Source organism: Brachyhypopomus gauderio, chromosome 1 (assembly GCF_052324685.1).
Source record: "Brachyhypopomus gauderio isolate BG-103 chromosome 1, BGAUD_0.2, whole genome shotgun sequence".
NCBI lineage: Eukaryota > Metazoa > Chordata > Actinopteri > Gymnotiformes > Hypopomidae > Brachyhypopomus > Brachyhypopomus gauderio.
The window spans coordinates 7582440-7609967 of record NC_135211.1 but is presented as its reverse complement, the minus strand read 5'-3'; the positions used below and the strand labels follow the sequence as shown (position 1 = coordinate 7609967).

The 27528-nt window shown below is 42.4% G+C and overlaps 1 protein-coding gene across 1 annotated transcript; it reads left to right on the top strand.

Annotated features, from left to right (window-relative positions):
• The first annotated feature begins 70 nt into the window (after nt 1-70).
• On the top strand, nt 71-27528 carry rnf166 (ring finger protein 166). The gene is made up of 6 exons (XM_076974808.1): nt 71-487; nt 10129-10285; nt 10468-10580; nt 20093-20207; nt 22942-23049; nt 23309-27528. Exons 1-6 carry the CDS (start codon nt 312-314, stop codon nt 23372-23374), a joined length of 735 nt encoding a protein of 244 aa, XP_076830923.1. The 5' UTR covers nt 71-311; the 3' UTR covers nt 23375-27528.

Here is a 27528-nt window from a genome sequence, read left to right as displayed (position 1 = left end):
CGTCGCCGCGCTGCCAAACTGGCGACGAACTAAACTACAACACCCACCACGCACTTCGTCTAACGGGGGTTTTAAACCGTTCGCTTAAAGCTACCTTGTAATGTTTACTTCTCCGATACGGCGGCGTGTCCTCCCGGTCAACGGCGGCCGTGCGGCGGAAACAGACGCTCCGTCTAAATGACATCTGACTCCTTTATTTCCCCGAACGGTTCGGAATCCCGCGGGCCGAGAGTTTACTAACGGCACACAGAAGAAACATCCCCCCCCCTGTTTTTTCCTCCGGGAGCGGAGATCCGAGATCCGCGTCCGTGATGGCGATGTTCCGCAGTTTCGTGTCGGCTGCCCAGCTCAGGCAGCATCAGCACCAGCAGCAGCAGCAGCAGAGCGGGGCCGGAACGGCCGCGGACGGCCTGGAGAGCCAGTTCTCCTGCCCCATTTGTCTGGAGGTGTACCACAAACCCGTCAGCATCGCCAGCTGCGCACATACGTGAGTTTGTTGTGCTCCGTCTCGTCCTCCTTTGTTGACTCCACGCACCATATTTGGTGGAATAAAACGTTTTTCTACAACAACTGTGCCACTGTTTATTATTTTTGTCCGTAGTCAAACCACAGAACGTGCGAGTTTATCCAATTTCATTGAAATTAAGTATTTTTTTAACGATCTTTCAACGAGCCTTTTGTTAATTGTCAGCTGGCACTATAAATTCAACAATTGGACGGCTACCGAGTATTAACTTTAGTTTTATTATTGAATATGTCAAACGGCAGTTGTCGTTTCGTGAACTATGACATCGCTCTTTGAAGCCAGGAGCTACAACCAAAGATGGTGCCTCCATTCCTTTGTGCCTCTGTTGGTGCCTACCAGCTACAACACGGATGATTCTTTGTTACTGTAGTCTATCTGTCTGTCAGCTGGCCAGTTTCAGTGTAACCCAGCCCTGGCACATCAAGCCATGTTTACTGTGCTATTCAGTGGACCTTATATATATATATATTTTGTTAAGTAAATGTTTTTAAATATTGTGACTTTTTTGCATGATAAAAAATGCACTTAATGCAGTTGATATTTAAATTTAAGATGTGCATAGTTGCTGGACGGATTGCAGAGCCTGGGCTGCAGAATTGAACAAAGCACGCGAGGCGCGCGCGCGATGGTGGAATTCACGCGACCGTGTGGAGGAAACGGCACAAAAATGGAGAGATCTGGGGGGGAAAAGTAGACAAAGTGGAAGTGAGACGACTATTGCGTAGGATGAAGGGAATAGAGGAAGGGCATGTCCGTGGGTGATAAGTTTCCAGCTGTCCGGCTGTAAAGCCGAAGACGCTGTGTTTGTGGGCCACAGATGTATTGGTGTGGTGATGCAGTAGTCTGAGGTGATTTATTACCTCGTTTGTGCGTGTCGAGTGATAACACATCCGTGTCGTTTATTAATCAATTTTTTCACCCCCAATTGTTTTCTTTTTCTTTTCTTTCTTTAGTGTTGGATATTACATAAGGGTCCTTGTATGACATATAGGCTATAACTTGGTCAAAAGCGCCACCCATCAGAAACCCCGATGATAACTAGAATGAAGACGGTTCAAATGAGACCCATATAGACGTCAGACGCATCTAAAATAGCCCATTACGAGAACTGAATATTTTAACACTTTAAATAAATAGCCTCGTCATCTCAGATAAATATTTACAGATTCTTGGCTCGTGAGAACTGAAACTGAAACTGTTATAGGGAATGGTTAAGACAAAGGCATCTTGGTGTTTGTTTGGTGATCAGTGAATGCATGTTGTAATATGCCCGGCCACACGGGGGCAGCGTACGTTTCTGCCTGACATACGCTCAAAGATTGTGATTGGAATGACCACTTGTTATAGAAGCACTTAGTCAGTTAATTAAGCATTTAAGCCCATGTTATCACTGTTAAACAGATTAACAAAACATTAGACCATTTCTGCCCAAATCATATTAAATATAGTAATCTAATCTAAATTAAAATGTCTGACATATGCATAAAAATTTATTTTCAGTGTTTTCAATGCCCACTTTTATGTAAACAAAATAATAACGTTTAGAAGTACGCTTAGCATCACTTGGCTTTGATGCTAAACACTTGGCATTACTTTCTGGTGCAGCAGTAATATGGCAAAACAATGAATAAAAATGGATCACACCTGCTGGCATCATTGCATATATTTGTATTGTTTCTTTTTAAATGATTTGCAGTTTGTTGCGCTTACACCAAGAAACATGATTCAGTATTGAAATTCTAAAAGTGGATGGCATGTTAGGGGGATCCCTCATGAGCCAGCAATGCTGTATGTTCTGGTGCGCCTCGTCAGAGCACACAGGCTGACTAGAGCAGGCAGCCGTCTCATCCAGCCTGTCTGCGTGTGCTCAGACAGCCAGTTTAGCCCAGCGTTATTTGACCCTAATGTTGTCTACTCTGGAGCACAAAACTTGGGTTGCCTGTTAATTGCTCGGTTTGTATATTCAAGTACATTTCCCTATTATTCTCCAAAATAACATTTTATCGATGGTAAAATAAATGTGTGCTGTTTGAAGGGTTTGGCGGTGGGGTCGTGTTGTAAAGGCCTCGCGAGAAGCACAAACCCTCACGACGGCTAACGCAAGCGCTTCTGAGGTGACCCCGTGTTGATCGCTATCGGCCACTTCCTGCTGTAGCGTTTAACGTGATGTCACTGCCCTTTTGTAAGAGTGAGATAGGAAAGAGTGAAACAAAAGGGGGGATTATATAAATAATGGAGCTTGAGCGGGCTGAGGTGATGTCTACTGTGAGTCTCTCGCTGCTTTTCGCCCAGAAACTTCAAGTTGCTGATGGGGAAATTTAGAACGGCGTGTTCTTGCGTCTGCCCCTTTGCAACCGTCTGCCCCTCGTGATGGTGTCTTTTTATCGAGCTGCAGTGCCAGTCTTGGTCCCCGATGGGGCTCGTGAGCGCTGCACTGCTAGTGCCCCTGGGCTTTGACCCACCACTCCTACAAACCCTCACCCCCACAGGGAGGTTTCTCTTCTCCATGGTGGCCATATACCATCTCCACCTCCATGACCTTGGGCAGGTGTGGCAGCCTATGGCTGGTAAATCCACACATCAAACAGCATATGTTCACAGTTGCAAAGGTTAGACACAAATGCAAAACATCCTAGCACCTGTGGTGAAGGTGACACACACACACACACACAGACACCAACACCAATCTCACCCTTATACTCAGTACTAGAATCCCACATCAGGGACAGAACTGCATCAAAATTTCATTAGAGCTTAATTTCTAGACATACATAAACACACACACACACACACACACACACAGTGTGAGCCTCTTTTTGTCATTCACACATAAACTCACACACACACGCGCTAAGCTCTCTTTCTGGTGTCATGTAAAGGCAGTTGCGTGTAGTAGTGAATACGGGTGGGGGGGCTGTCACTTCCCCTCCCTCAGTAAGAGCTGGTGATGAGTATTAGCACTAGAGAGGGGTAGACTCTTCTCCCCACGCCGACACTGCGGGGCCTTTTGCTGACTGCATGCTGAGATGCGGGGGTTTCTAAGTTCACTTTCCCTTCTCAAACAGGCACGGCAGAACTGACCGCCTCTCAGACTTGTGAAAGCACAACGCTGTCTCCATGGAGATCTTATAAACTCCCAACATGTCGCTTTCGAGACTGTTTTGTTTTGTTTTTTCTCTCAGCCATCTACAGGGGCTGCCAGGAAGTGTGTGTGCGCTTGGGTGTGTGCGTGCACGTGTGAATATGTACATGTGCGCGTAGGCGTGTCCCATATGTACCTGTGCATGCAGGCACGGGTGCGTGAACGTGCGTGTGCGAGCGCGGGTGCGTGAACGTGCGTGTGCGAGCGCAGGTCCGTGCACGCGTTTGTTTTGGCATTGAGGCATTATGTACGCACCACACACACACTCATTCAGCATGAGTGAGGAGATGGAGTATCATCCAGCCAGTCCCTTCAGGCTATCTGCACCCCTCTGCATAAAAGGACACACCTCCGTGCACACACACCAGTGCACACACACCTGCTGCCGGCCCACAGACAAGACGGAGTAGTAAGGTCTGAAGCAGAGCAGACCTAGTCCTAGTCCTAAACCAGCCACACGGCAGGCTCCGCCCACTCCATCTGCAGGAGGTAACGCAGTGCTCCTTATAGCAGATCAGTGCAGAGTGGCGGTGGACTCTCACGGGCTCTGAGTGAACCACAGTCATGTGACCCTGCATGGAACGTGCATGATAGTGGCTAGTCACAGGAGTGGGTTGGCCTCACCTTAGGACTTCTCTCTGTCTGCCTTTGCTAGCTTTCATTTCTTTGTGTAGGAACATAAAACAACTTGATCCACCGAAATGACAAATGTCAGCGGAGAGCAATAAATGGAGAGAATCATTTTAATGCAATATATCACTGCTGATATTTCTTTAAAGGCATGACCTGGATAATGAATCCAGTTACCTTCAATTATGCCTGGCTGTGCTGTGGGGGTGGGGAGGGGGGGGTATGGGGAGATGTACCTATGATGTGCGAGCCCTAACTTCTAACAGTCTGTCAATCTATGCCAGAACATTTGCTCTGTTCTGTCCTCCACACCTGCTCAAAGGAGGAAAGACGTTCTCTTCAAATGGGCCGCGGGACTGAAGAGCAGTACGCTGTACGTCCGTCCCTCCTCCCCCCAGAAGGAATGTGCCTCTCTCCCAGCTTTCTTTACTCGGCTCTTTGTCTTTCTACACCTCTTTTTCGCTGTCTATTTCAGTCTTTGTCTCTCACTCTCTCTCTCCTCTCTTACCACACACACCCACCTGCGTAGCCCTGGAGGTATTTGGCCAGCTGCCATCACTACTCACACTCTCTGAATGACAGATGCTTCAGCTGAATTTGAGCGCTTTGTGTCCTGGTTAGACTGAAGGGGGGGGGGGGGGGGGGGGGGGCTCCTCCCCCTCCCCCTCCCAGACATAGCATCTGAAGCAGAGAGTAAAAATAATCAATTAACCTTTGCCAGAGCAAGAGTGTCAGTGTCATTTCATCTGGTAACAGGTTTTGTTGTTTTCGGTGGTAGTCACCAGGTGTTTATCAGTCAGCAGAAAAGAGATGAGATTGAATGAGATTGTCAGTCATATCTCGACTACTGCAATGATATTACATATTACCATCACAATGTAACATCACTAAATATTAAAAAGCAGTGGAGCACAGATGTGACGTGACCGGCATGACTTTGACCAAAATTACTGATGTTCGTTGCAGTGATTCACCAGTGCACAAAGTAAACGCCAGGAATGTTGGCGCTTGTTCAGAACGCTTCAGCACAGAACACACAAAAAAACAACACGATAAAACATGGTGTCGTGGAGTCTTTCTGCTTCTTTGTACTTTGTTCCTCCTTGTAGGGGGAACGACAACATTACTACTAGTTAAACTACATGCTGTGATATGCTGTATATTTTCCTGTGTGTTAAAATTCTAAAATGAGCTTGATTTGGCTTCTGAAGACATGAAGTAATTCCTGCTTGTCCCTGCTTTGTGCTAATTTTATCCTTTTGAAAACAGCACAAAGCTATTTTCAGACTCCACCAAGGCCTCCTACTCCTTCCTGAGTCCATTTTGCAGTGGGTTGGTTAATTTCGTGTCGCTAGAAGAGTAGGGAGCCATTTTCACCCGAGAACGGTAATCTGGGCTCACTTTGAGATCTCTGCCAGAATGCGTCTTTGATTATTTCTGCTTCACTATCGCATGGTCAGGCAAACCAGAGGCAGCGGTGTAGCTAAGCAATCTGATGAATTATTCACCGCTGCAAAATGAAATGGCAAAGCATGAATCCTGTTATGTGGAGAGGGTTGGGGGGAGGGGAGGGGGCTTCCTTGGGGTTGGTGAAGGCTTCGGTGATGGCAGAGATCGTCTAAGCAAGCAATTGAAGTGATGCACAGACATTACAGGGAGGACGAGGGATGTCTCCAGACACAACATCCACCCGCTCCTCCGTACGCTGCAGAATGCTGCTCGGTTCAGCCCGGGACGGCGAAGCTCACCTGAGACCAGCTGGGTTAATTGCAGGCCGTTTTAACTTGGTTAAAAGTGAAAGGCGAGTACATTTTGCCCGTGGTGAAGACATGGTGCGTTGGCATCTGATGGCGCGCTTGTTTGAATTCTGTTTTGGCATAAAAACAAAACAAAAAAACTCCATCTGTGCACGTGCGTAAGACGAAAGCTGAGTAAGCAGTAAATTCATCACCAGCGCGTCCACTGAACCTCATTTCGAGAGCACGGAACGTCATCGGGAGTGTTTGCTTATCTGATTGGGTGGCGGAAGAGCGAGGCGCCGACGAGTGGAGCTGATTTGTGGATTTGTGAAGGCGGGGAGTGGCCGGTGCTGGCCAGTGGGGTGGAACAGTACAGAGGGGGAGATGCAGAGAGTGGAGGGTAAAAGAAGGACACACGTCTCGGCCCTCGGTCGCTCTGCTACGGAGGAAGCGGTGTGTGTGTGTGTGTGTGTGTGTGTGTGTGTGTGTGTGTGTGTGTGTGTGTGTGTGTGTGTGTGTGTGTGTGTGTTTGTGGGCCTGTTGGTTGGGCATGAAGGGTGAAAGAGCAGGAGAGAGGGAGATGGGTAAAAAGAGAGGGAGAGAGAGTACACTGAAGCCCTAAGCTGGTGCTTCATGTTTACAAAGAAAGTAACATGCCAAAATACCCCATTAGTAACCTTCGCTTGACCTGCAGTGAAACCTCTGCTGTGCTGAGGGAGCAGGTAGTGCAGAGTAACTAATACTGCAGGGCAGACGTGCAGGTTCAGAGAGGCTCCTGGTGTTGTTGGGATCTACACCCTGATAAGAGAAACTGGACGGACTCTTCCCAGAGGCCATTTTTTTGTCGTGCTTTTGAAAAGCCAAATAAAGCTGAATTCATTGTTATTTGTTTTTGGACAGTACAGTTCATAATGCCATTGAGGAAACCGTTAAGGAAGCCCAGATGTACATCATACATTTGAAACAATTGTGCATGTACTTTAAAAAATAAATAGCTAAAAGTTTTTTTTTACCCTGGTCTAACCTGGTCTAAATTCTGTAACATAGTTTGGTCTATATGCCAAATACATCAATGTGGTTTAACACTTAAATAAGCTGCAGTCATATGGGACCTCTATGTGGGGACCGCTCTGTGCGAACCATTTATTCCTGTCCCTTCACTAATCACAAAGACAGCCAGAGCTGTCCTGAAGACGTGAAGTCTTTCATGACCTCAATGAGGGACATACTTTCTGCCTTTTTGCTGTTTTTTTTTTGTTTTTTTCTATTTTTATCATGCTCTGTCACATGATGTTCTTTGCAGATGTGTGCGTGCATGTCATGATGTTTTATTCTCAATCTTTGCTTTGCTTAGCTTAGAGTTCTGTGGTTTGGGTGTAGATGTGTGTGTGTGTGTGGTGTTAGGTAGACATAACTGGTCTTATGTCCTCTTGCCAAACACTGGAGAGACAAACAGGTGTCTATTTAAGAGATATTACTACTACATTTGTAATGTGAAATGCATTTAAATGGTTTAGCAAAAGAAAATCTGATTTACACAAGTTTCACCTTGCCCCTAATATGGCTGACCTGCTGTTAGCTCAATACTGCTAGTAGTCTAACGTAACTGCTGTAGACACAAGACCAGAACAGAAAAGTGACACCAGACATGTGTTTGAAGACTTTATTTATGGAAAGTTGAAAACTGTAAATTTTTAAACATTTTAATTTAATTATTTTGACAAAAATATGCAATGTTTAAGATTCTTTTGCACCTGCTGTAGGAAACTGGGCTGTGTTTCCTCTCTTTTCTCGACAGATTTATATATTGTTTTTTATTTACAGATTTGCGTTTGGCACAAGCAAGTGAATCAGGAGCCCTCATTACTATGATTCAAGTGTTGAAGAATGGAATGGGGGGGGGGGCAACAACCTTCAAAACATCTTTCTGAGCAGACTGCAAATTTCTGTTATGATTACTGTTCAGGTTTGTGGTTCCTGGGGGGCAGACCCTGAGCTCCCTGTAATCATTCCCACTCTGTGGCCTTGGAGGCTGTGTCGGTGCAAAATTGATTGCGGGATTCAACGCAACTCTGAAATTGGTCTTAAGCCATTAGTATTTCAGAGATGTTTCCTGTAGCAATGACCTTGGTGTTTATCTCTTTATGCTCAGCACCTTTCTCCAGACTGTCTGTTTCCTTTTGATTTAAATAAGTAAATAAATCCTCAGTGAGCAATAAGTTGCATTTTCAGATGCATGTCTTCATTGTTTTTGAGGCTGGGCCTATTAGAAGCATCTGTAATTCAACCCTCTGTTGAATTACTGATATTATAGTTTGGGATGGTTCCTAGGGTTCTCTGTGCTTTTAAACAACTAGGGTTGGCATTTCCTTTGATCTTCTACAGACCGTGTGCACAGGCTGAAGTTGAGGGTCAGGTTGCATTAATCTGTACCTGACCCCTCTGCCTACCAGGCTACCCCTGCAGGGAACTGTGGGATTGGTTTGTTTTGTGGCCAATGCATGTTCAGAAAGTGTTTGCCAAGATCATAAGTAGCCCAGGGCCTAGTTCTAAAAATCAATCAAACAAATAAAGAGGAAAAAAACATCTGGCCATAGGTCCTTCATCCGCTGAGACAAGCTGGTGTGATCGTTGGAAGTGGGAACTATTTGAAGCAACGCTGACCTTATTTAATGAGAAAGGGATCCATGAATATACAAAACAATTTTGGTTGGGGGAGTGAATTCAAAACTCTATAATGAGGAAGTGATTAAGAAAATGTGGAGATCTGGGAGGCTTCTGCTTTGTGTTAGAAACTCTTTGACTCCCCATTGCTGAAGATCTAGAGCATTGAGTAGGAGTGGTGGAGAACAGGGAGGTGTGGGGGTGTGACGCCCCATCACACGGAACATTAATCACAAATAGGGAGTTTATGTAGCAGGGATGAGACAGAGAAATGTAACTCCATGGCATCGTCTAGCACTGCAGCTTCATATGCATCAATTTCCCACATCTCCTTGAGCTCTGGTCAAGACTGTACGTCTTACAGATGGAAAGACCTCTTAACCGAGCACCAGACCTACATCTACTCATGCCTCCCTCTTTCTCACTCACACACACACACACACACATACACACACACACACGCGCACGCGCGTGCGTGCACACACATACACACGCACAATATCTTCTAGAGTCTTCCCCTATGGGAGTCGTGGAGCCCATAATCCGCAGTGCCGTGCTGGCAGAGAGACGTTGAGTGATCCACTGCCTCAGCTGTCCTTTAAAGCCCAGACTCATCAGTGAGAGAGGGGCCCCGCCCATGTGGCCCTGTGGCCCCGCCCCTCTTCTCCAGTGCTGAGTCATGCCGTCATGGAGTGCCTTGGCTGAGAGCCCTATACATGTCCATCATCGTGCTTTGTAGCTGACCTCCGGAACCCGCCATGACAGAGGGGGATGGCGACCAGTTGCACAGAAGTGCTGCAGCTGGAAAAAACCTTGTTCACTCTCCAAAGATCACAGAGGCTACCTGGAGTTCTCCAAAATGCTTTGTTTGGGGAAGCGGTTTTGAATGTTCGAGCTCAGAAATGTTATGCATTCTAGATGTTTTTATTTATTTATTTATTTTTTAAACCAAATACAATTTAAAAATCGAGTTTCCAATTGTGTTATTCGTAATTAGACATTTGGGCTTGTTGGTGAACCTGAACAAGAAGGTTTTACATGGTAAAAGATTGATTTCTGTGTGTTGTCACACAGCCACGGCTTGTGTCTAGAGGGCACACGGACTTATATAGTCTATATAAATATATACAAATATAGTCTATAGTATAGAGTTTACAGTTTGGCTGTGGTGCTGGTTTGAATCTGGGTGATCTCACTCCAGTTGGAACACACAGAGAGTGTCATTCTTGTGCTCACTTGTGTTAAGATAGATTTGGGAAATGTGCGTCAACTTGTCTCGTTCCTTTTTAATAACCTGTATGAAAGATGTTTTAAATTAGGCGAATGTAAATGAATTAGAATTGGAAGTTACTGTTTAGCTTCCAAAGGTATTCACTGATGTGTGTGTGTGTGTGTGTGTGTGTGTGTGTGTGTTTGTGTGTGTCTAGATTCTGTGGGGACTGTCTTCAGCCATGTCTCCAGGTGACATCTCCGCTGTGTCCCCTGTGCCGCATGCCTTTTGACCCAAAGAAAGTGGACAAGTCTTCCAGTGTGGAGAAGCAGCTCTCCTCTTACAAAGCGCCGTGCCGGGGGTGCAGTAAAAAAGTGAGTTCATACACATACAAACACACTGGATGCAGCAAGAGTAGATCTCTCTCTCTCTCTCTCTCACACACACGCACACACACACACACTTTAAGTTAAAAAAGTTAAAGTTAAAAGATTTCTTCACCTTCTTACCCCCTCTGTTCTGCCATCCCCCCCCCCCCCCCCCCAATCCACTCCAGGTCACACTGGTCAAAATGAGGTCACACATCTCATCTTGCACAAAGGTCCAGGAGCAGATGGCTAACTGCCCAAAGTTCATGCCTGTAGTCCCCACCTCTCAGCCCATTCCCAGGTGAGCACGGAGGTCCTCACACACACTTTCGTATCACTTTTACAGCCGTTACCCCTTTCTGACCCCGTTTCTAACACGGATCCGTTAACCGACCGCGGCTTCTACTATGCCGACCACGCTAGCAATCAAATAACATTAGCTCCATATCCCGTAGTTAGCCACCAGCTGGACCTAGGTCACCTCGGGTTAAATCCAGAGTCCAGCATGATCACTGGCCCAGGAGCAGGTGGGTCGGGTCAGGTTTGCCGTGGTCAGTGGTGGACAGTAACGAAGTAAATGTAATTCGTTACTGTACTTAAGTAACATTTCCATGTATTTGTACTTTACTCAAGTACTTTTATTTGGTAAGACTTTATACTTCACTACATTTCAAAGCGAAACTTTTTACTTTTCACTTCGCTACATTTACAGAAACATCTCCTTCCTTTTTTATTCGTTCGTGCTATAACATGTAATATTGGCACTGCTGTGCTGATCTACGGGACTCGGCCTGCGGCCTCGTGCCTACAACCGCAGCACAGCAGTGACAATATTACACGTTATAGCACGAACCTCGAGTGTATTATTGCGAATATACCACAGTTCCATTATCGCTGTTTATTGAAAGATTTTGAGTTAAAGAGGACGAAAAAATACGACCTGTTTGGTTAAAACACTCCGCCAGTTAAAATAGTTCCATTCAATGGCTCGCTGCTAAACTTACACAACACTGGAACAGCCTTACCCAATAAATATTATAGAGGTAAATATACACAAAAACAACTGTTGATAAAATTGTATTTATTAAAAATAAAGTACAGCAAATATATATATATATATATATATATATATATATATATATATATATATATATATATATATATATATATATATCAAGAAAGATTCATGTACCCCCCCCCCCCCCCAGCGGCGCGAGGGTTCGCGCGAAAATGACGTAATCGCAGTGGCTCCGCCCGTGCGCGAGCATCTCGCGCGCTGTCGATTCGCGAGGTCGTGCACCTCTCGAATTTTGTAACTTCGCGCGCGCCGCGCTTCAGCGCAATGAACAAAGTCATGTTTGTAGGGTTCATACACCTTTATAAGGTGGAATTAAAGCACGTGTACGTCACTTTAAAGGTCCATTTCAATATTTTCCAGCACGTTAAACTTAATTAAGTTAAATATTTATACATATACTCGAAATGATTCGAAATAATTCGCTTTTTATCACATTATTTAATGGTTGTTTATTTTCAAAACGCCCAATCTTAACGTCTTCACGAGAACTGTTCAGTCAGACAGCTATTTTTTGTGAAAAGAAGTAGTTACAATTTCAAGCATTTTCAAGTACTTTACCCTAAATTCCAGCACTTTTCAAACCTGGAACACAATGCAACTTTAAAATTCGTCAGGTAAATGTTTTTCCTTTCTTTTCTGCGCTCCAGATTTCTGTATTTACTTTAACTATCCACCACTGTATTTCCCGCTGTTGGGCGGATACCGGCCGGCTACAGTCGGTGCTGGATCAAACCATTTTCCAGTGGGAGGCGGGGGTGTATGCACTTAATGGAAAATATGAAGATAGGTAAAAAACATATATATTTGAGCCATTGAGCTTATTATGAGTACATAATTTTATATTAATGAAAGATTTCAAGATTATTTAAAAATTATAGACTTTAAATAAAAAATAATTTGCTGGGCTCTTTGATGGGCCCCCCTGGCCCTAGGGCCCGGGACAACAGACCCGGTTGCCCCCCCCCCCCCCCCCCCCCCCCCCCCCCCCCCCGTCGACGTGGCTCTATATATATATATATATATATCAGCCCCAGTTCTGGACTGCTTTGCTTGGGGGGGCAGTAAAACATAATGAGGGGGCATGTTGATAGTCATGTTTATGAAGCCAGAAATATATTCAAGGCTTGATTTGTGCATGAATGATGACTATTGATACTGGCTTAAAGTGATGTATTAGGTAAAGAAATAAAAATGCACATTTTCGAACTTAAAACTTAAAACACAATGATTAAAAAATACATGTTGATTATGTAAATGGAGAACAAAGATTATCTAATTGTATTTCATTTCAATACTGCCATTACTAATAGAACAACTCTATTTCTTGAAAGGCTGACAAATGTACCTATACACAGACTGAGAATATTCAAACATGGAAATAGGAATGAGTGAGAATATTTATATTACTGGGAAATTAAAATATAAAGAAAACAAAAGAATACAAATTCTGTTATAAAAGGGAGTATTCGTCACATTTCTATTTTGAAAAAGAAAAAAATATGAAAGTACATAAAATAAGAAATCTATCTACTGCACTTTAATGGTAAAAAATCTGGTAAAGTATTGAAGTTTTTATTGATGTTATGAAACGTACTGGTACAATGCGGTATTTATGCACAGTATAACAATACTGGCTGTGATGGCGAGGAATCGTTTAAACCAGGGATGTCAAAGTCAAAAACACAGAGGGCCAAAAAAACTAATTTGCTACAAGCCGAGGGCCGGACTGGTTCAATGTTTATTAAAACATATTGAAATGATTGCACATAGCCTATTGAACCAAGACCTAACACAGTGTATATTATTTAATGTTTAAATGAATAAAGCACTATTTTCTTATGGATCTGTCAGTAATTTCAAGTGAAAACATTTTTCAACAGGCAAACAGATAAAAGCAAACTTCCTTCAAAGAAAAATCACATGAAGACACACAGGTTTACCTTTTACCTCCGTGAACATGTACTCTGCCTCCCACCTGGCTTGAAACCCGTTCTCAGTGTCCACCTTACGTTTAGTCATTTTTGAGAAGGGGGATAGCTGAACGTTGATGTCTGCTCTGACTGCTGATTTAGGTTTATACTTTCGCGAGTGACCATAGTGCGCGACTCCGAATTTTAATGTTGCTTTGTGTTGCAGGTTTGAAAAGTGCTGCAATTTAGACTAAAGTACTTGAAAATGTTTTAAATTGTAACTACTTCGTTTCACAACAAATATCTGTCTGACTGAACAGTTCTCTTGTATTACGTTAACAAATACGAGCCTCTTGTAATTCCAGGACGAAACATGAGAGAACGTGAAGACGTTAAGATTGGGGAAAATAAACAACCATTAAATAATGTGAATAAAAAGCGAATTATTTCGAATCATTTCGAGTATATGTATAAATATTTAACATATTAAAGTTTAACGTGCTGGAAAATATTGAAATGGACCTTTAAAGTGACGTACAAGTGCTTGAATTCCACCTTATAAAGGTGTATGAACCCTGCAGACATGACTTTGTTCATTGCGCTGGCGGAGCCACTGCGATTACGTCATTTTCGCCGCGCGGACCCTGGCGACGCTTCGCGCTGCAGTGACTTCGCGGGCTACCGTTGCATTGTGGGGAATGTAGTGTTTGTGCGTACAAAACACCATCGGGCGGCTGTGGCCTGCGGGCCGGTTCTAATAGTAATTCAATATCATCCATAGGGGGCCATAGATAATCAATTCGCGGGCCGGATCTGGCTCGCGGGCTTTGACTTTGACATATGTGGTTTAAACCATGAGCCGCGACGGCTTGCACGGGGGAAAGAGCAGCCTCGCGCGCTGTCGTGCACCTCTCGAATTTTGTAACTTCGCGCGCGCCGCGCCTCAGCGCAATGAACAATGTCATGTTTGCCGGGTTCATACACCTATACAAGGTGGAATTAAAGCACTTGTACCTCACTTTAAAGGTCCAGTTCAATATTTCTCAGCACGTTAAACTTAATTAAGTTAAATATTTATACATATACTCAAAATAATTCGCTTTTTTAATCACACTTTCAAAACGCCCAATCTTAACGTCTTCACGTTCTCTCATGTTTCGTCCTGGAATTACAAGAGGCTCGTATTTGTTAACCTAAGACAAGAGAACTGTTCATTCAGACAGATATTTGTTGTGAAACGAAGTAGTTACAATTTCAACATTTTCAAGTACTTTAGCCTAAATTCCAGCACTTTTCAAATCTGAAAAAGCAACATTAAAATTCGTCAGGTAAATGTTCATTCCCCTGTTTTTTATTACCACATATCGTTTCGGACAACACTGCGCGGCAAGTATTTAAACGCTTCCGCCGTTCGCGCAGGTTTAGGAGAACCAAGTTAGCCTAACCGCTAACGGCTAATAAAATAATTTAAGCAACACCTATGTAAGAGGTGAGTAACATTAAAGCAACGAAAAACCACAGTTAAGCAAATATTACCATGTGGAAGTCAGTTTAAACTCAGAAGAGTGTTTACCAGTATACCTGCCTTTCACTCACACTAACAGAACATATACTGCCGAACTGAACCGTTTGGGGCGGTCTGCCGATTTTTATATGACTCAAAGAGCCAATCAGGAATAAGCAAGGAAATATCTTCACGCTGTAAAGCAAAATGCATTTTTGTGATTGGTTCAGAGATAATAAAAAAAGCCGTTGCTTGCATTGTGCTTGGGGGGGCAAAGACACAATTTGGGGGGGCAATGCCCCCCTCTGCCCCCCCCTAGCGCCGGCCCTGATATATATATATATAGCCTATATAATATAGCTGCTGATGCTATATAACTCTCCGTTCACGTTTCTGACGGATCCATAAAAACGTCATAGAAGCTGATTCATTTCATTTTTGTTGATGATTACTAAAATCGACTGCAATGTCGTTGCTCTTTAACCAGGATGTAAATACATTAAGAGCTCAGGACGTTTGTTTTACGGTATTAACTTCGTTTCTCTGCATTTCCAGCTCATCCAAATCATTGTTTGTAAGTGTTACAAACATTGTAAGAGCCAAACCTTGGCTCATTGGAGGAATCAGGCTTGTCATTTATAGCTTCATCCTCCAGTTTCATATCGAAACAAATGCCAATAGATTTAACAAACTCCCTGTAATTCATTTTGATAATGTTGTTGCTTGTTTGTAGTTGCGCTGTTTGGTTTGTAAACGCTGCTTCGTTGCTAGGTTACCTGTATGTGGCGGAGTAATACATAGAGAGCTTCGGTTACAGTGCTATAACGTGTAATATTGGCACTCCTAGATCGCCTCTCAGCCAATCACATTGTAGGGTCGGAACTAACTGTGGTATAATGCTGCATTCAAGTGGAAGTCGGGCAGTAGATTTCTCCGAGGTGAAAACTCGTTTACGCGACTTGCTCGCGTTCATGTGGTTTGTGTGTGTGAAATGAAAGAAAAATGGAGGCTGTCGAACGTTTGTTCGTCGTTTGGCTAATCATCAGTATTTACACATTGCATACACGTCAATTCATCATGTAATGTACACGATACTTAACAGTAGCTGCCACTATTCATAAATGTTTATAGGTATGTGAACAAAATTTAAAATAATGCTTTTCTGTCAGCAAAACATTAGCTGTTGATTTTAGTTTTTGAACACAAATGCAGCAAAAATATGTGTTGATAATAGAGGTTTAAAATAATGTTACTATTGGAATTAGCGTACGAATTGTACATCATTATTTAGCATCTTACTGTTAATGTACTGTTCAGCCATTTTGGAAATAGCGTTTACGTCACAACTCGGGCAGTTCGTGCTGCATCGAAAATCTCCATGTGTCCGACTTCAGCTTCCGACATCAGAGGGTGTTCTTGTCGTGCCCTCTGGTGGGAAACTCGGTTTTCCCATAAAACCGACACCATTTGAATGCAGCATAATATTAATTATTTGGCCAAGTTTAATATCAGACCCTCCAGAAAGTCGCGATGTTGCGATTCGCAACTTCAACGCAACTTCAAGCAAACTCCGCGAATTCAAGGCGGTGTTGCGCACCAGTTAAACTTAATTAAGTTAAATATTTATACATATAGTCGAAATGATTGGAAATGATTCATTCAATGATTGCGTGAAGTGATAAACCCATGGGTTTTATAAGAAGCATAATACCCATAAATAAATAAATCAGGGTTGCCATCGATCTCGATATAATACTTAATTTGTGTCCATTTTACAGGCCGCCCGGTAACAACTTACGTTCGCTAAACCCGCCCCCCCCCCCCCCCGTCAACAATTAATGTTCGCCACCCCCTCCAGGTTCAAATCTCACTCCAAGCGATCTTGAAAAGTTGGCAACCCTGAATAAATAGGTAAATATATAATTAAAATGGACTACTAAATAGAGGAAACCATACAACATTTACTCCCTATTGCAATGTACTCACAAAAAAGCAAAAACACACTGCAACTTCCATCGCAATTTTTTTGAAAAACACCCGCAACATCAAACATTTTAGCAGGCAACAATCACAAAAAAGGCCCGCGAAATCCTGGTGGGACTGTAATATTATGAGTTCAGTTGGTTGGGCTGCACTCAGTTCTAGTCCTAGGTGCTAGAGCTAGGTGAACAACGTATAACCTCTTCATATAGTGTATCGCCTCTTCAAAACTTGGGTAATGTTTCATCAAATGTAATGTTTATAGTGAATAATTTATCAGTTGTGTTTTTATTGATTTTCATCAGTTGTGATGGTGTTTGTTATTTGTTATTCGTTTTTTGACAACTGAAATAAATGAAAAATAAAATAATTAAACTTGAATTAGTGTTTTTTGTGTTGTTGCTTCAAAAGCACTTGGTCTTACTTAAATATAATATAGTTTTGAGTATTTTGTGTTTGCTAGGCAAATGTAAGGCACTGTTTTGTTGTTCACCTGTTGATCGAGTAGGCCTAGTGGTTTTGATGTGACGCTAAGAAAAAAAAGGTTTTTACTTTTAATACTTAAGTATTTTTGAAGGCAGATACTTTTGTACTTCTACTCAAGTAAAAAACTGAGGTGAATACTTTTACTTTTACTTGAGTAATATTCAATGCAAGGTAACTGTACTTTTACTCAAGTACATAATTGGTGTACTTCGTCCACCACTGGCCGTGGTGACAGCGGTGTCAGGTGGTACTTCCCAGCCTGGGCAAGCAAGATTGAGTGGGTGTCAGTTGAACTGTTGTGGAGGGAGTGTGAGTGTGTGGAGGCTGTAGAGTTTGTCATGTTGTTGTTTGTTTGGTAGCCGAGTTTTGTTTAACCTGAAGGGAAACGCTTGTTATGACTCACAGCTCCTTGCTAGGCGCTGCTCTCCCTAGGACGACACATTCAGAGGAACAAATGACTCTGAAACACACGAACCAGGGAAGCTTTTCACTGTTCAGACCTGCTATCACACACACTCATACACACACTCATACACACTCACACACACACACACACACACACACACACACACACACACACACACACACACACACACACACACACACACACACACACCACTACTATGCATGTGTGTGTGTGTGTGTGTGTGTGTGTGTGTGTGTGTGTGTGTGTGTGTGTGTGTGTGTGTGTGTGTGTGTGTGTGTGTGTGTGTGCTCCCCTACATTTTTGATGATGATGCTGATCCAGAGAGTGCATGAAATGTAGAAGGACATGAAGATTCTCTCACAATTCTGTGTAGGATGCCTCCGTCTCTCTGGGTTTGTGGGGCACATCACATAAATATCTCCTGAGTTAAGTGCTAATAAGTGACTTAATACAGTCCAATACAAGATGCAGGAGCAGATTCGGGTTGCTCAGGGAGCATCTCACAGATCTCATTACATTATCACGCTATATAAAGATGTCTTGGTGGCCCCTGCCTATCACTGTACATTCACACTTTGAGCTTTAAGTGGTGCAGCCACATTTTCCAGTTTAAAGTGAGATTGATTTCCTTCTGAAACTTGGTGAGTGCCTCGTGTTTGGAACTGTTATTAAGGCTATTTTGAGGACTGATTTCTACAGTATCTAACATTTAATGACCATGGGGCTCTTATTCTGTCCGTTTTCATGCTTTTCATTTATTTATTTAGTTATTTAAATAATGTATTTAATTGATTATTTTTAAAGATTCAACGTGCGGCCTCCTAATCTGTGAGTTCATCGTCCCGGTGATCTTCCTAATGACTGCAGTCGTGTTTGCAGTAGATCAGCACAGGAACACTGAACCCCTTTTTTCACTTTAGCTACAGGGACCTGTGCAGTATTTGCGCATCACTCCTCTGCCAAATACACCTGCCACAGTGACCAAAAAGTTCAATTTCGGTCGTCTCAGATGACACCACCTGCTCCCAGCCTCACTTTCAGTGGCATGTGTTCAACCTCCAGGGGATCCAGCGTGCTCCATCACTACAGTTGCTGCTCTCCGCGAGCAACTCATTCAGACATTGTTGACACAAGAGTACTAGATTCATCCGAGTTCACTTTCTCTTGACAGCTGTTTTATGCTAGATGTGATGTGTTTTATTCCCTGATGTACGTGTATTATTTAATGATAATTGTTTATGCAATTTGTTTTATCATCATTTTTTCCTATTATTTATCAGGAGCCCATGATTCTACTGTTCATATAGCTTTGTAAAAGAGACATACTGAGCGGCTTTTGTAGACACCAGTGCACTCTAATTTGATTGGTTTGTGCTACAGACTGTGAGCTCTGTGTGGTGATTGGAAATGCTCCATCAGAGTGATGGCGGAGGCCACTTAGAATCAGCCCTTGGTGTCTACGTGGGCTTGGTCAGCACAGGGTTGTGTTCACCCGGCTGCTTGTGTATGTGGACCTGGGTGGTGCTACACACCCCGCTAGGGATCGCTAGGGGCAGACATATTAAATGTGATTAAAAAAAAATGTGGGACAGAATTCAAAGACCACAGCTCACCTGGCAGACGGAGGTCTTCCTCCAGAGAAGGGTTTGTTCCCATCCAAAATATTCTTGGTAGATTTACAGTGAGCTAATAGGCAGCACAACCTGTTAACAGAGTAGAAGATAAACATGTAAACGTGAGGTACAGTAACAGCTTTTGTGTACTGCCATGGTGGTGAAACAGAATGTGATTTATGATGCCCTCATGTTTGATGCCCTCACAAACGCATTGCCATAGGCAGTTAGTTAGTTAGTAATCTTTTATGCCATTATGTTTTTTATTCCATGTCCCATGTCTTCACACCACAGCATGCCTTATAATCTGCATGTAAGCTGTGTTCATTTTAAGAAAAGATTAGAAAGATTAGTTAATGACTGACCCATTGCAGGTCACTTATTATGCTGACCCTTTTTTTATATCTTCCAACACGTAATGTGTGTGTTTGTTACTTTTCAAACATTTGGGTTACAGTAATGAAAATTATATTAGTAGCACTGCAGATTGCCACTGTTGTTTGAAACCTACCTGTTAGCTTAGTGTTGAAAGTGACCTTTAAGATGTGAGATGGGTAACATGTTGGGGCATGCTGTTCGCCAGGCCCCTAGGGCAAAGTGTAGGGTGTTGGCCGGCCCCTAGGGCGGAGAGTAGGGTGTTGGCCGGCCCCTAGGGCGGAGCACGGGGTGTTGGCCGGCCCCTAGGGCGGAGCGCGGGGTGTTGGCCGGCCCCTAGGGCGGAGCGCGGGGTGTTGGCCAGCCCTTGGGGCACAGTGGGGAGTTGTCTGTCTTTGTGATGACAAACAGAATCCCTGTTTTTTATTCTTTCCTTTCAGCAATATTCCAAACCGATCAACATTTGTGTGTCCCTACTGTGGAGCACGAAACCTGGACCAACAGGAGCTGGTGAAACACTGCATGGAAAACCATCGCAATGACCCCAACAAAGTGGTAATTAAATGACCATTACATGACCTATTACTACTAATAATGATTTGTAATTGTAATAATAATGTAAATATAATAAGAATAATACAAGCATGTAAATATACATTTCTTAATCATATAAATATTTTATTTATATAGTAAAACCTTTAATTTTTATTAGGAATATTTTGTTTTTGAGGTCCTTAAAAACTCAGGAGGCCCATTTAACAAACAGGGGTATAGTCAGCTAGAAATGACCTCTTACCTAGACAATCAGCAGATAAGAAGATGTGGATCTTAAAGAGCGTTTAGTATATGCCTGAGAAGTGGTAAGATTCTACAGATAACCTATGAAGAAAATGCTGTTTACTTGTAATCTTGTAATGGATTCTCAGTAGTAAAGTATTCTGTATAACAAAGCCAGTGCACAGGTGATATAAACGTAGAATAACCTGACCATGTTTACTTTAACATGTTGCAGTTTTGGACTTGCTGAAACCTTTGAATGCACATGGTCGAAACCTCCAAGATGTAAATGAACCTATCAGCTTCACAGCATTAGGAATAGTAAAATAGTTTTTTCTATACTTGTGAAAGAAAATCGTCCTATCAGAGGTAACCGAATGATAGTGTAGAATCCATTTTCTGTAACGAAAGAAGACTATGAGAATTCAGAGACCATTTATGGCAGTGCAAGTAATTTAAATCTTTTTTATTCTAGTATGAAGTGGTATGTGGTAAGAAGTGCCTACAAGCATTTATAAGTCTTCATCCACATATTGTTATGGAGGATCTGCTCGCATATATCATATGTCCTCAAGACAGAGAAACCTCTGATTATATCAAGCACACATTTGGCACACACTTCAGTCTGAAAATCAATTTGTGTATCAGCATAGCAATAGAAAGAGATGTCATGCTGACCTAATATCATGCCTACCCCACAGAGGCAAGAAATGAGAAATAAAATTTGTCACAATACTGACCCCTGGGGGACACCTAAAGTAACATAACTGAAGTATAATGTTGATTGTCCCATGTTCAGTGTGATGGGACTAATATTAAGCTAGGTCCACATCCGAAAACTATAACTGCTTAAGTAATACATTTGCAGAAATGCAGATATCCATGGCTTCAATGTAGTATGCATGACTCCAAATAGGTTTGCAACGAGATGGAAAATGCATCTTCAAACTTAAACAACAAATCCCCATGGCACTATTAATCACACATTTAGCAATCAATTAATTAACTTGACAAGACTGGATCATCGAAATCCCACACAAAAGACCTGAATGTCTTTAGTCAACCCTAGTGGGCACCAGTATAATAATATACATCTCTAAATATGGTCTATGGTCTAAGCAACCACTTAGTTTAATCCAGGACAAATAGCTTTCAAATGAATCCAAAACGTTTCAGTGTGGTCAAGTTACTCTTGTTTACCTTTCCTACATGTGTCTGGAATATGATGAATATAGATATATTACAGAAGGAGTATTTGAATGTTTTAATTTAAAATGCCTTGCTATAGCATCATCTTTACCTTTCCTGAAACATGCTGCCAAGAAGTCTTATGTCTATAAAACTATAAAATGGGCAGCATTACGGTTGATAAGATGTTTAATTGTACAGTCTTTGTTAGACACTGTATCAGGAAGTTTACCTTGAACTAGATTATTACAATATTAACACAAAACACATTTGACGGATTTAAAACATCCACTAATTTTACATCCCAACTTGACTCTCATCGTGGGACTGTCATCGTCTATTGACGAGCGTGTAACATCAATAGACAAACGTTTATTGTGCAGTACAATGAATAAAGTGCATTGCGGATAGCGCAAGCACTCTACACACAACACTTACAAGGCACGAGCTTTAGACAAAGACGAGCACGAGACATCACGCGAACGCACATTAAATAGGTGTAGAACACATACCCATGTGATCATGAGACAAGGCACAGGTGAGACTAACGAACATGCTCACAAACAACCCACACCCACGGAACTACAAACATGGACAGAACTAGAACAGACGCAGACAACGTAACGACACACCCACAAGGAAGGGTCCAGGCTGTCACCGTGACAAGTGAATTTCTAAAATAAATAGTTTTTTATTTTAACAAATATTTGAACTGAGATATTTGTAACAATCCAATAGGTCTTCTTAAAAAATAGAGAATATCATCAATGTAATGATCCCAGCAATGGTATGATTCTTGAAAAAAAAACAAAAATCATCTCACAGTCAGACAGCTAGAAAGCAAACGAGGTAGAATCTGAGGTGTCACCGCTAGCGTCCAGTGGTGTATCACACACACACACGCTAGCGTCCAGCGGTGTATAACACACACACACACACACTAGCGTCCAGCGGTGTATCACACACACACACACATACACGCGCGTGCTAGCATCCAGCGGTGTAGCTGTCAGAGCAGTGTCTAATTTCACCCGTACCTGCATATTCCTGTTGAAAGAAATGTGAAATGTGAAATGTGAGCCCTACACCTGAACCACTATGAAAGCACCTACAGGTAGATGATGCTCGCCACATTACCAGGTCACTCGCATGTTTGAGTCAAAACACATGTCACAGCCTGCAGTGGATTTCCCTACATAGTCCTACCGCACAATTCACTTTCTTTTTCATGTTCATAAGAAACCATATTTCTTTTAGGAAATTTAGGATTTCCTCTGTTTGTCAGTATGTTGAGCCTTGTGGGTCTGTGTGCTCCTGTCGTTAGGTGTGTCCAGTGTGTTCGGCCATGCCCTGGGGTGACCCCAGCTACAAGAGCTCCAACTTCCTGCAGCACCTCCTGCACCGGCACAAGTTCTCCTATGACACATTTGTGGTAAGCAGACACACACACACACACACTTTTTTCTCTTTGTTGCAATCAAAGGGATACTTCACTAAGCGTTGGCTAATAGTTAATAAGAACTAGTGGGAACCAGCAAACACGTTGAGTTACATAAAGCTAACTTATATCACTGTTTCACCCACACATCATAAGTGTAATTAATTACTCTTAGTTCTGTCTTAGTAGTATTTTTTTCATATGTTACATGAACCCTCAGTGTATTATGTCGTGTGTGTGTGTGTGTTTGCAGGATTATAGTATTGATGAGGAGGCCGCACTGCAAGCAGCCCTGGCCCTGTCCCTCTCTGAGAACTGAGAACCCTGACCCTGCACCCTCTACCAATCCCCCTTTAGTCTAAGCGTCCTCTGATATATTTTCCCTTTCTTTTGTTTACTCTATCTCTCTCTCTCTTTGGCTCTCTCTCTCTCTTCCTCGCTCCCTCCCTTAATTTAAAAAATCTACACCTAGTAGCTGCTCTGTTGGTTTTATACTTGGTGTGCCAGTCACATGATGGTGGTCACATGACCTCGTATCTTCTGAACAAGGTCCCATCCCGACCCCTCCTCTTCATACACAGAGTGGGGGGTGGAGCATGGTGAATGTGGAGGCGGGACATTATAATACATTATATTCGCTGCAGTCGATAACAACAACATGACAATGTGATCATGAATTTCTTACTTTGATATATGACACACAAAACGTCCGGTTCATATTTGGTGGCACAAAGGGACCACAATTCCCCCCCCCCCCCCCCACTTCTGCTTCTGCCGCTCTCTGGTGTTCAAAAATTGTACAGATGGCGGACTTTGAGCACATCGCACTGGAGCAGAACGGTACTACCACCGCTGGATAATGGTTCTGTGTTGTTCTACGGTTGCTAAGCTGCAACAGGTGGCCTTGCGCCAACTGTTCCATTATTGCCATGGTTCCATATTAAAGATGAACGCCTTGGTAACACACTCAGTATTCAGTATTGAGCGGGTGAGAAAGAGAGGGAACAAGAGAGAGAGAGGGAGGGAGGGAGAGAGCGAGTGCGCAAGAGCACGCGCGACCGTATGTCACTTTATTCTAGAAGATCCTGAGTTGAATGATCATGGTACAGACCGATTGGCTTACCTTGTGGCAATGACTTGGCGTCAGACGATACCAGCAGTGCAGAGAAAAGAGTTGATTCAGTGTTCACACCATTACAGGACCAACATCATCCATTCTAGAAAATCAACCCCTTCTCTCACACACACGCTTTTTTTTATTGCAAGGTGTCTGACACTTCTTGTGGTTTTATACATGACTTCTAGTATAGACGTTCTTTTATAGTTCTCCAACAGGATTTATTAGTACTACATTTATTCTTCACTCTGCTCTTACCTGGTTACCTTGCTACAATAATATTTTTTATGAAGCATCAGATTAGAGAAAAATCTATATTTTTGGAGAAAAAAAAGTTTCAGTTTCAAATGGTGCACTAATACTGAAGAAGTAAAACATGTGTTGAGGAATGTGCCCATTTGTTTAACCTTTTTTATACCTTACATAGACAAAAGGCTGAAGGCTGCCCTTATGCTATAGTGGATGTGTAGTTGCAAAGCTCAACCACTAGGTGGAACTTGGTTATAAGTGTTCGCTTCATGGGAAGGCAAGCATGAACCATAGCCATTCAAAGTTTCATGTCTCTTATTTACAGCTTGCATGATGTGTCGTTTTTTTGTGAATAGTACTGGACCCTGTATTGGGCCCAGACCCATGTACAGTATTTGCAGGGAGCTCAGATGTGGATCTGGATGTCAATGTGAGAAAGTGATGGATAACCTCTTGATGAACTCTTGATAATTGTTTTCGTAGTTAATTTGTTACATCAATGAATTAGGCTTAATTAGGCATTAGCAATGATTTTGTCTATTGTATTGAGCCATAGATAGGTTATTTAATAAAGGAGATGAACTTGGCTCATGTGGCTTATAAATAAATACATGAGCAACAGTCAAGAACCATTTTTGGTTCATCAGCTATACTGCTCTGAAGTGAAAAATTGGATGAAATGATGGCAAACTGAAGTGAATTAGAACCCTGGACTGATGGAACCTCTTTGGAGGTGCGTGCAAACACCCTCCTGGTCAGGTGTGAGGCGTTTGTAAGGAGAGAAGACTGAAAAGTGAACACGGATTTCAAAAGATCCTTTGTGTGTGTGTATGTGTGTGGTGGGGGGTGGGTGAATATGTTTTGTTTGAATGTCAGCCTGTGTGTTTTTACACACCCTTGTTTTTGTCTGCATAATGTATTTAATTTAGCTTTAGCTAATCAAGCTTTTATCCTATGCGTGTCACAATCATATTGTATTATGTTTGTTGAAATTAATGGCACAAATATGAAATCAGCTTGTTCTGAAGAATCAGACTGCAGAAGAATAACTACAAATAAAGAGAATTTGGAGAAAACAACAAAGAATTATATATATAAGGGTTTAATGCAGTGAAATTACTTTCAAATTTCTCTAGTGTGTTTTTTATTGTTTAGAATGATCGTTCTTGATTTCCTGTAAAGATCTAGCGTGTGAGGTGGTTTGATTCTCAATCAAGGTTAAATAATTATATCTATATTATGTCTTATGTTCTGTGTATGGCTGTACATCCTTTAAAGAGAAATTGTGTTTTTTAATTTTACATAGTGTATACACAGGAGGAGACTGGGCTTGTCTGGCTCCACCACTGTGTGTAGTTGTCAGGCTTCTGGGACTAGCGGGCTTTGCTCAGTACCATGTTAGATGAACCGTGGAAGGGCTCTTTCTAAGATGCTATGTGTACATGGAAGACATGGAAATGTGTTGTTCTTGTAAACAAAGAGATTAAGGGGTTTTGCCTCATTGTCATGGTATAAGTTTAAATCCTGATTAAGGCAGGATCCCCTTTTTATGAAGAAGCATGTTTTTAAAACTTTGCACTTTGGTTAACTCAAATGTCTTGGAGAACATGTAAGAAATATTTTACCTCTGTTTTAGTAATTACTGCCTAGTGCATTTTACAACAATCACAGAAATGTGCATTGTGTCATTGTTCTACTGAAAAAAGCAAGATAAAACAAGATCATTTTTTGGATCGGCTCAGAGTGCAGCTGGAGTTTGTGTGTTTTTGTGTATGATGAATAAAATGAACCATTTGCCACCAGTAGTACAATGATGGAAGAAAAACTAAAATATAATGTCTTATTTAATAGCAACAGAAAATACAGCTGTTCTCAAACAAAAAAGAGCCTTTGAGAAATGTATTCGATGTATTATGTGGAGTAGTGCATTAATGTGCTGAACTGGTGTAAGGTTGGTAGGGAGGGGTTTATGGAGGTACACAGTGTGACTGTTAAAACACCTTCAGAACAATTAAGTGACGAGGGAAATCGAGTGATTTTTTTGGAGCAAAAGTCTTCTGAAAGCATTTGAGGGTTTCTCTTGTTGTGTAACTAGAAGCTGTCTTGCAATTGGATAATTCATCCCTCCCCCCCCACTTTTTTACTCATTTAAGGCTATTTTCTAAGTGTTTGTTAAATACCATGTGCAAATGTTCAAGTTCACAGCTGTAGCATAATGTAGGTTTTTAAACTTTTGATATTGCGGTCCCTGTTCCTTCTGTTTCAGATCCATTTGACAATTAACCCTATGAGGTGTACTTTTCACGTGTTTTTTGTATTTAACAATCATGTTTCATCACTGTACCCCATAGCAACCTTCTGTATCTCATGCACTGTGGGACTGGAGACGACTGTGTCTCCACGCTGCAGACAGCAGACCACACATTCAACACAGTGCTTTAGAAATCAAAATCACTTGGCAGATTCATTGGCACTCTGCATGAATGAAGAATGATTTGCCAGGTGTCAGTGGCTTGGGACAGCATTGGGATACTGATGGAATAATCCATGCTGGATGAGGAGATGAGGACTACAGACTCAGTGGATGGCCTCAGATTTCAGTCAGCCAAGAGTGAGGCTGCAGCCATGGTTTGCTCAACAGAGACTCTTGGACTCTAGCCTTTCTTCAAGAAGGTGCAGAAAAACTGGGTGTCATGCCACACTACATCAGCCTGAGGGCGCTGCAGCTGCAGTTGGAGCAGTGTCTCCCTGTGTAGAAGGGGTGATGAAGACAGAAAGCAGCTGAACTTTGATCGGCTCATCCCAGCACGACGCCTCATGGGTACAATGCTCCATCGGTGATTTGACGGCTCTAAGGTGTATGTGTGCATGTACACATACGCATGCATTCTGATCTCAGTGGGATTATGTATTCATGACTTGATGATGATGATGATGATGATGATGATGGTGATAATAACATAACAGTAATAACAATAAGACTGATAAGACGCTAATAGCGCTGTGAGTTTTTCAAGCTGTAATGCTTGTTTGGGGTTTCATAAGACACTTATATGATGTATTTGTAGCAGATTTCCCTCTCTCAATAAAACCACTGACCCATCCCA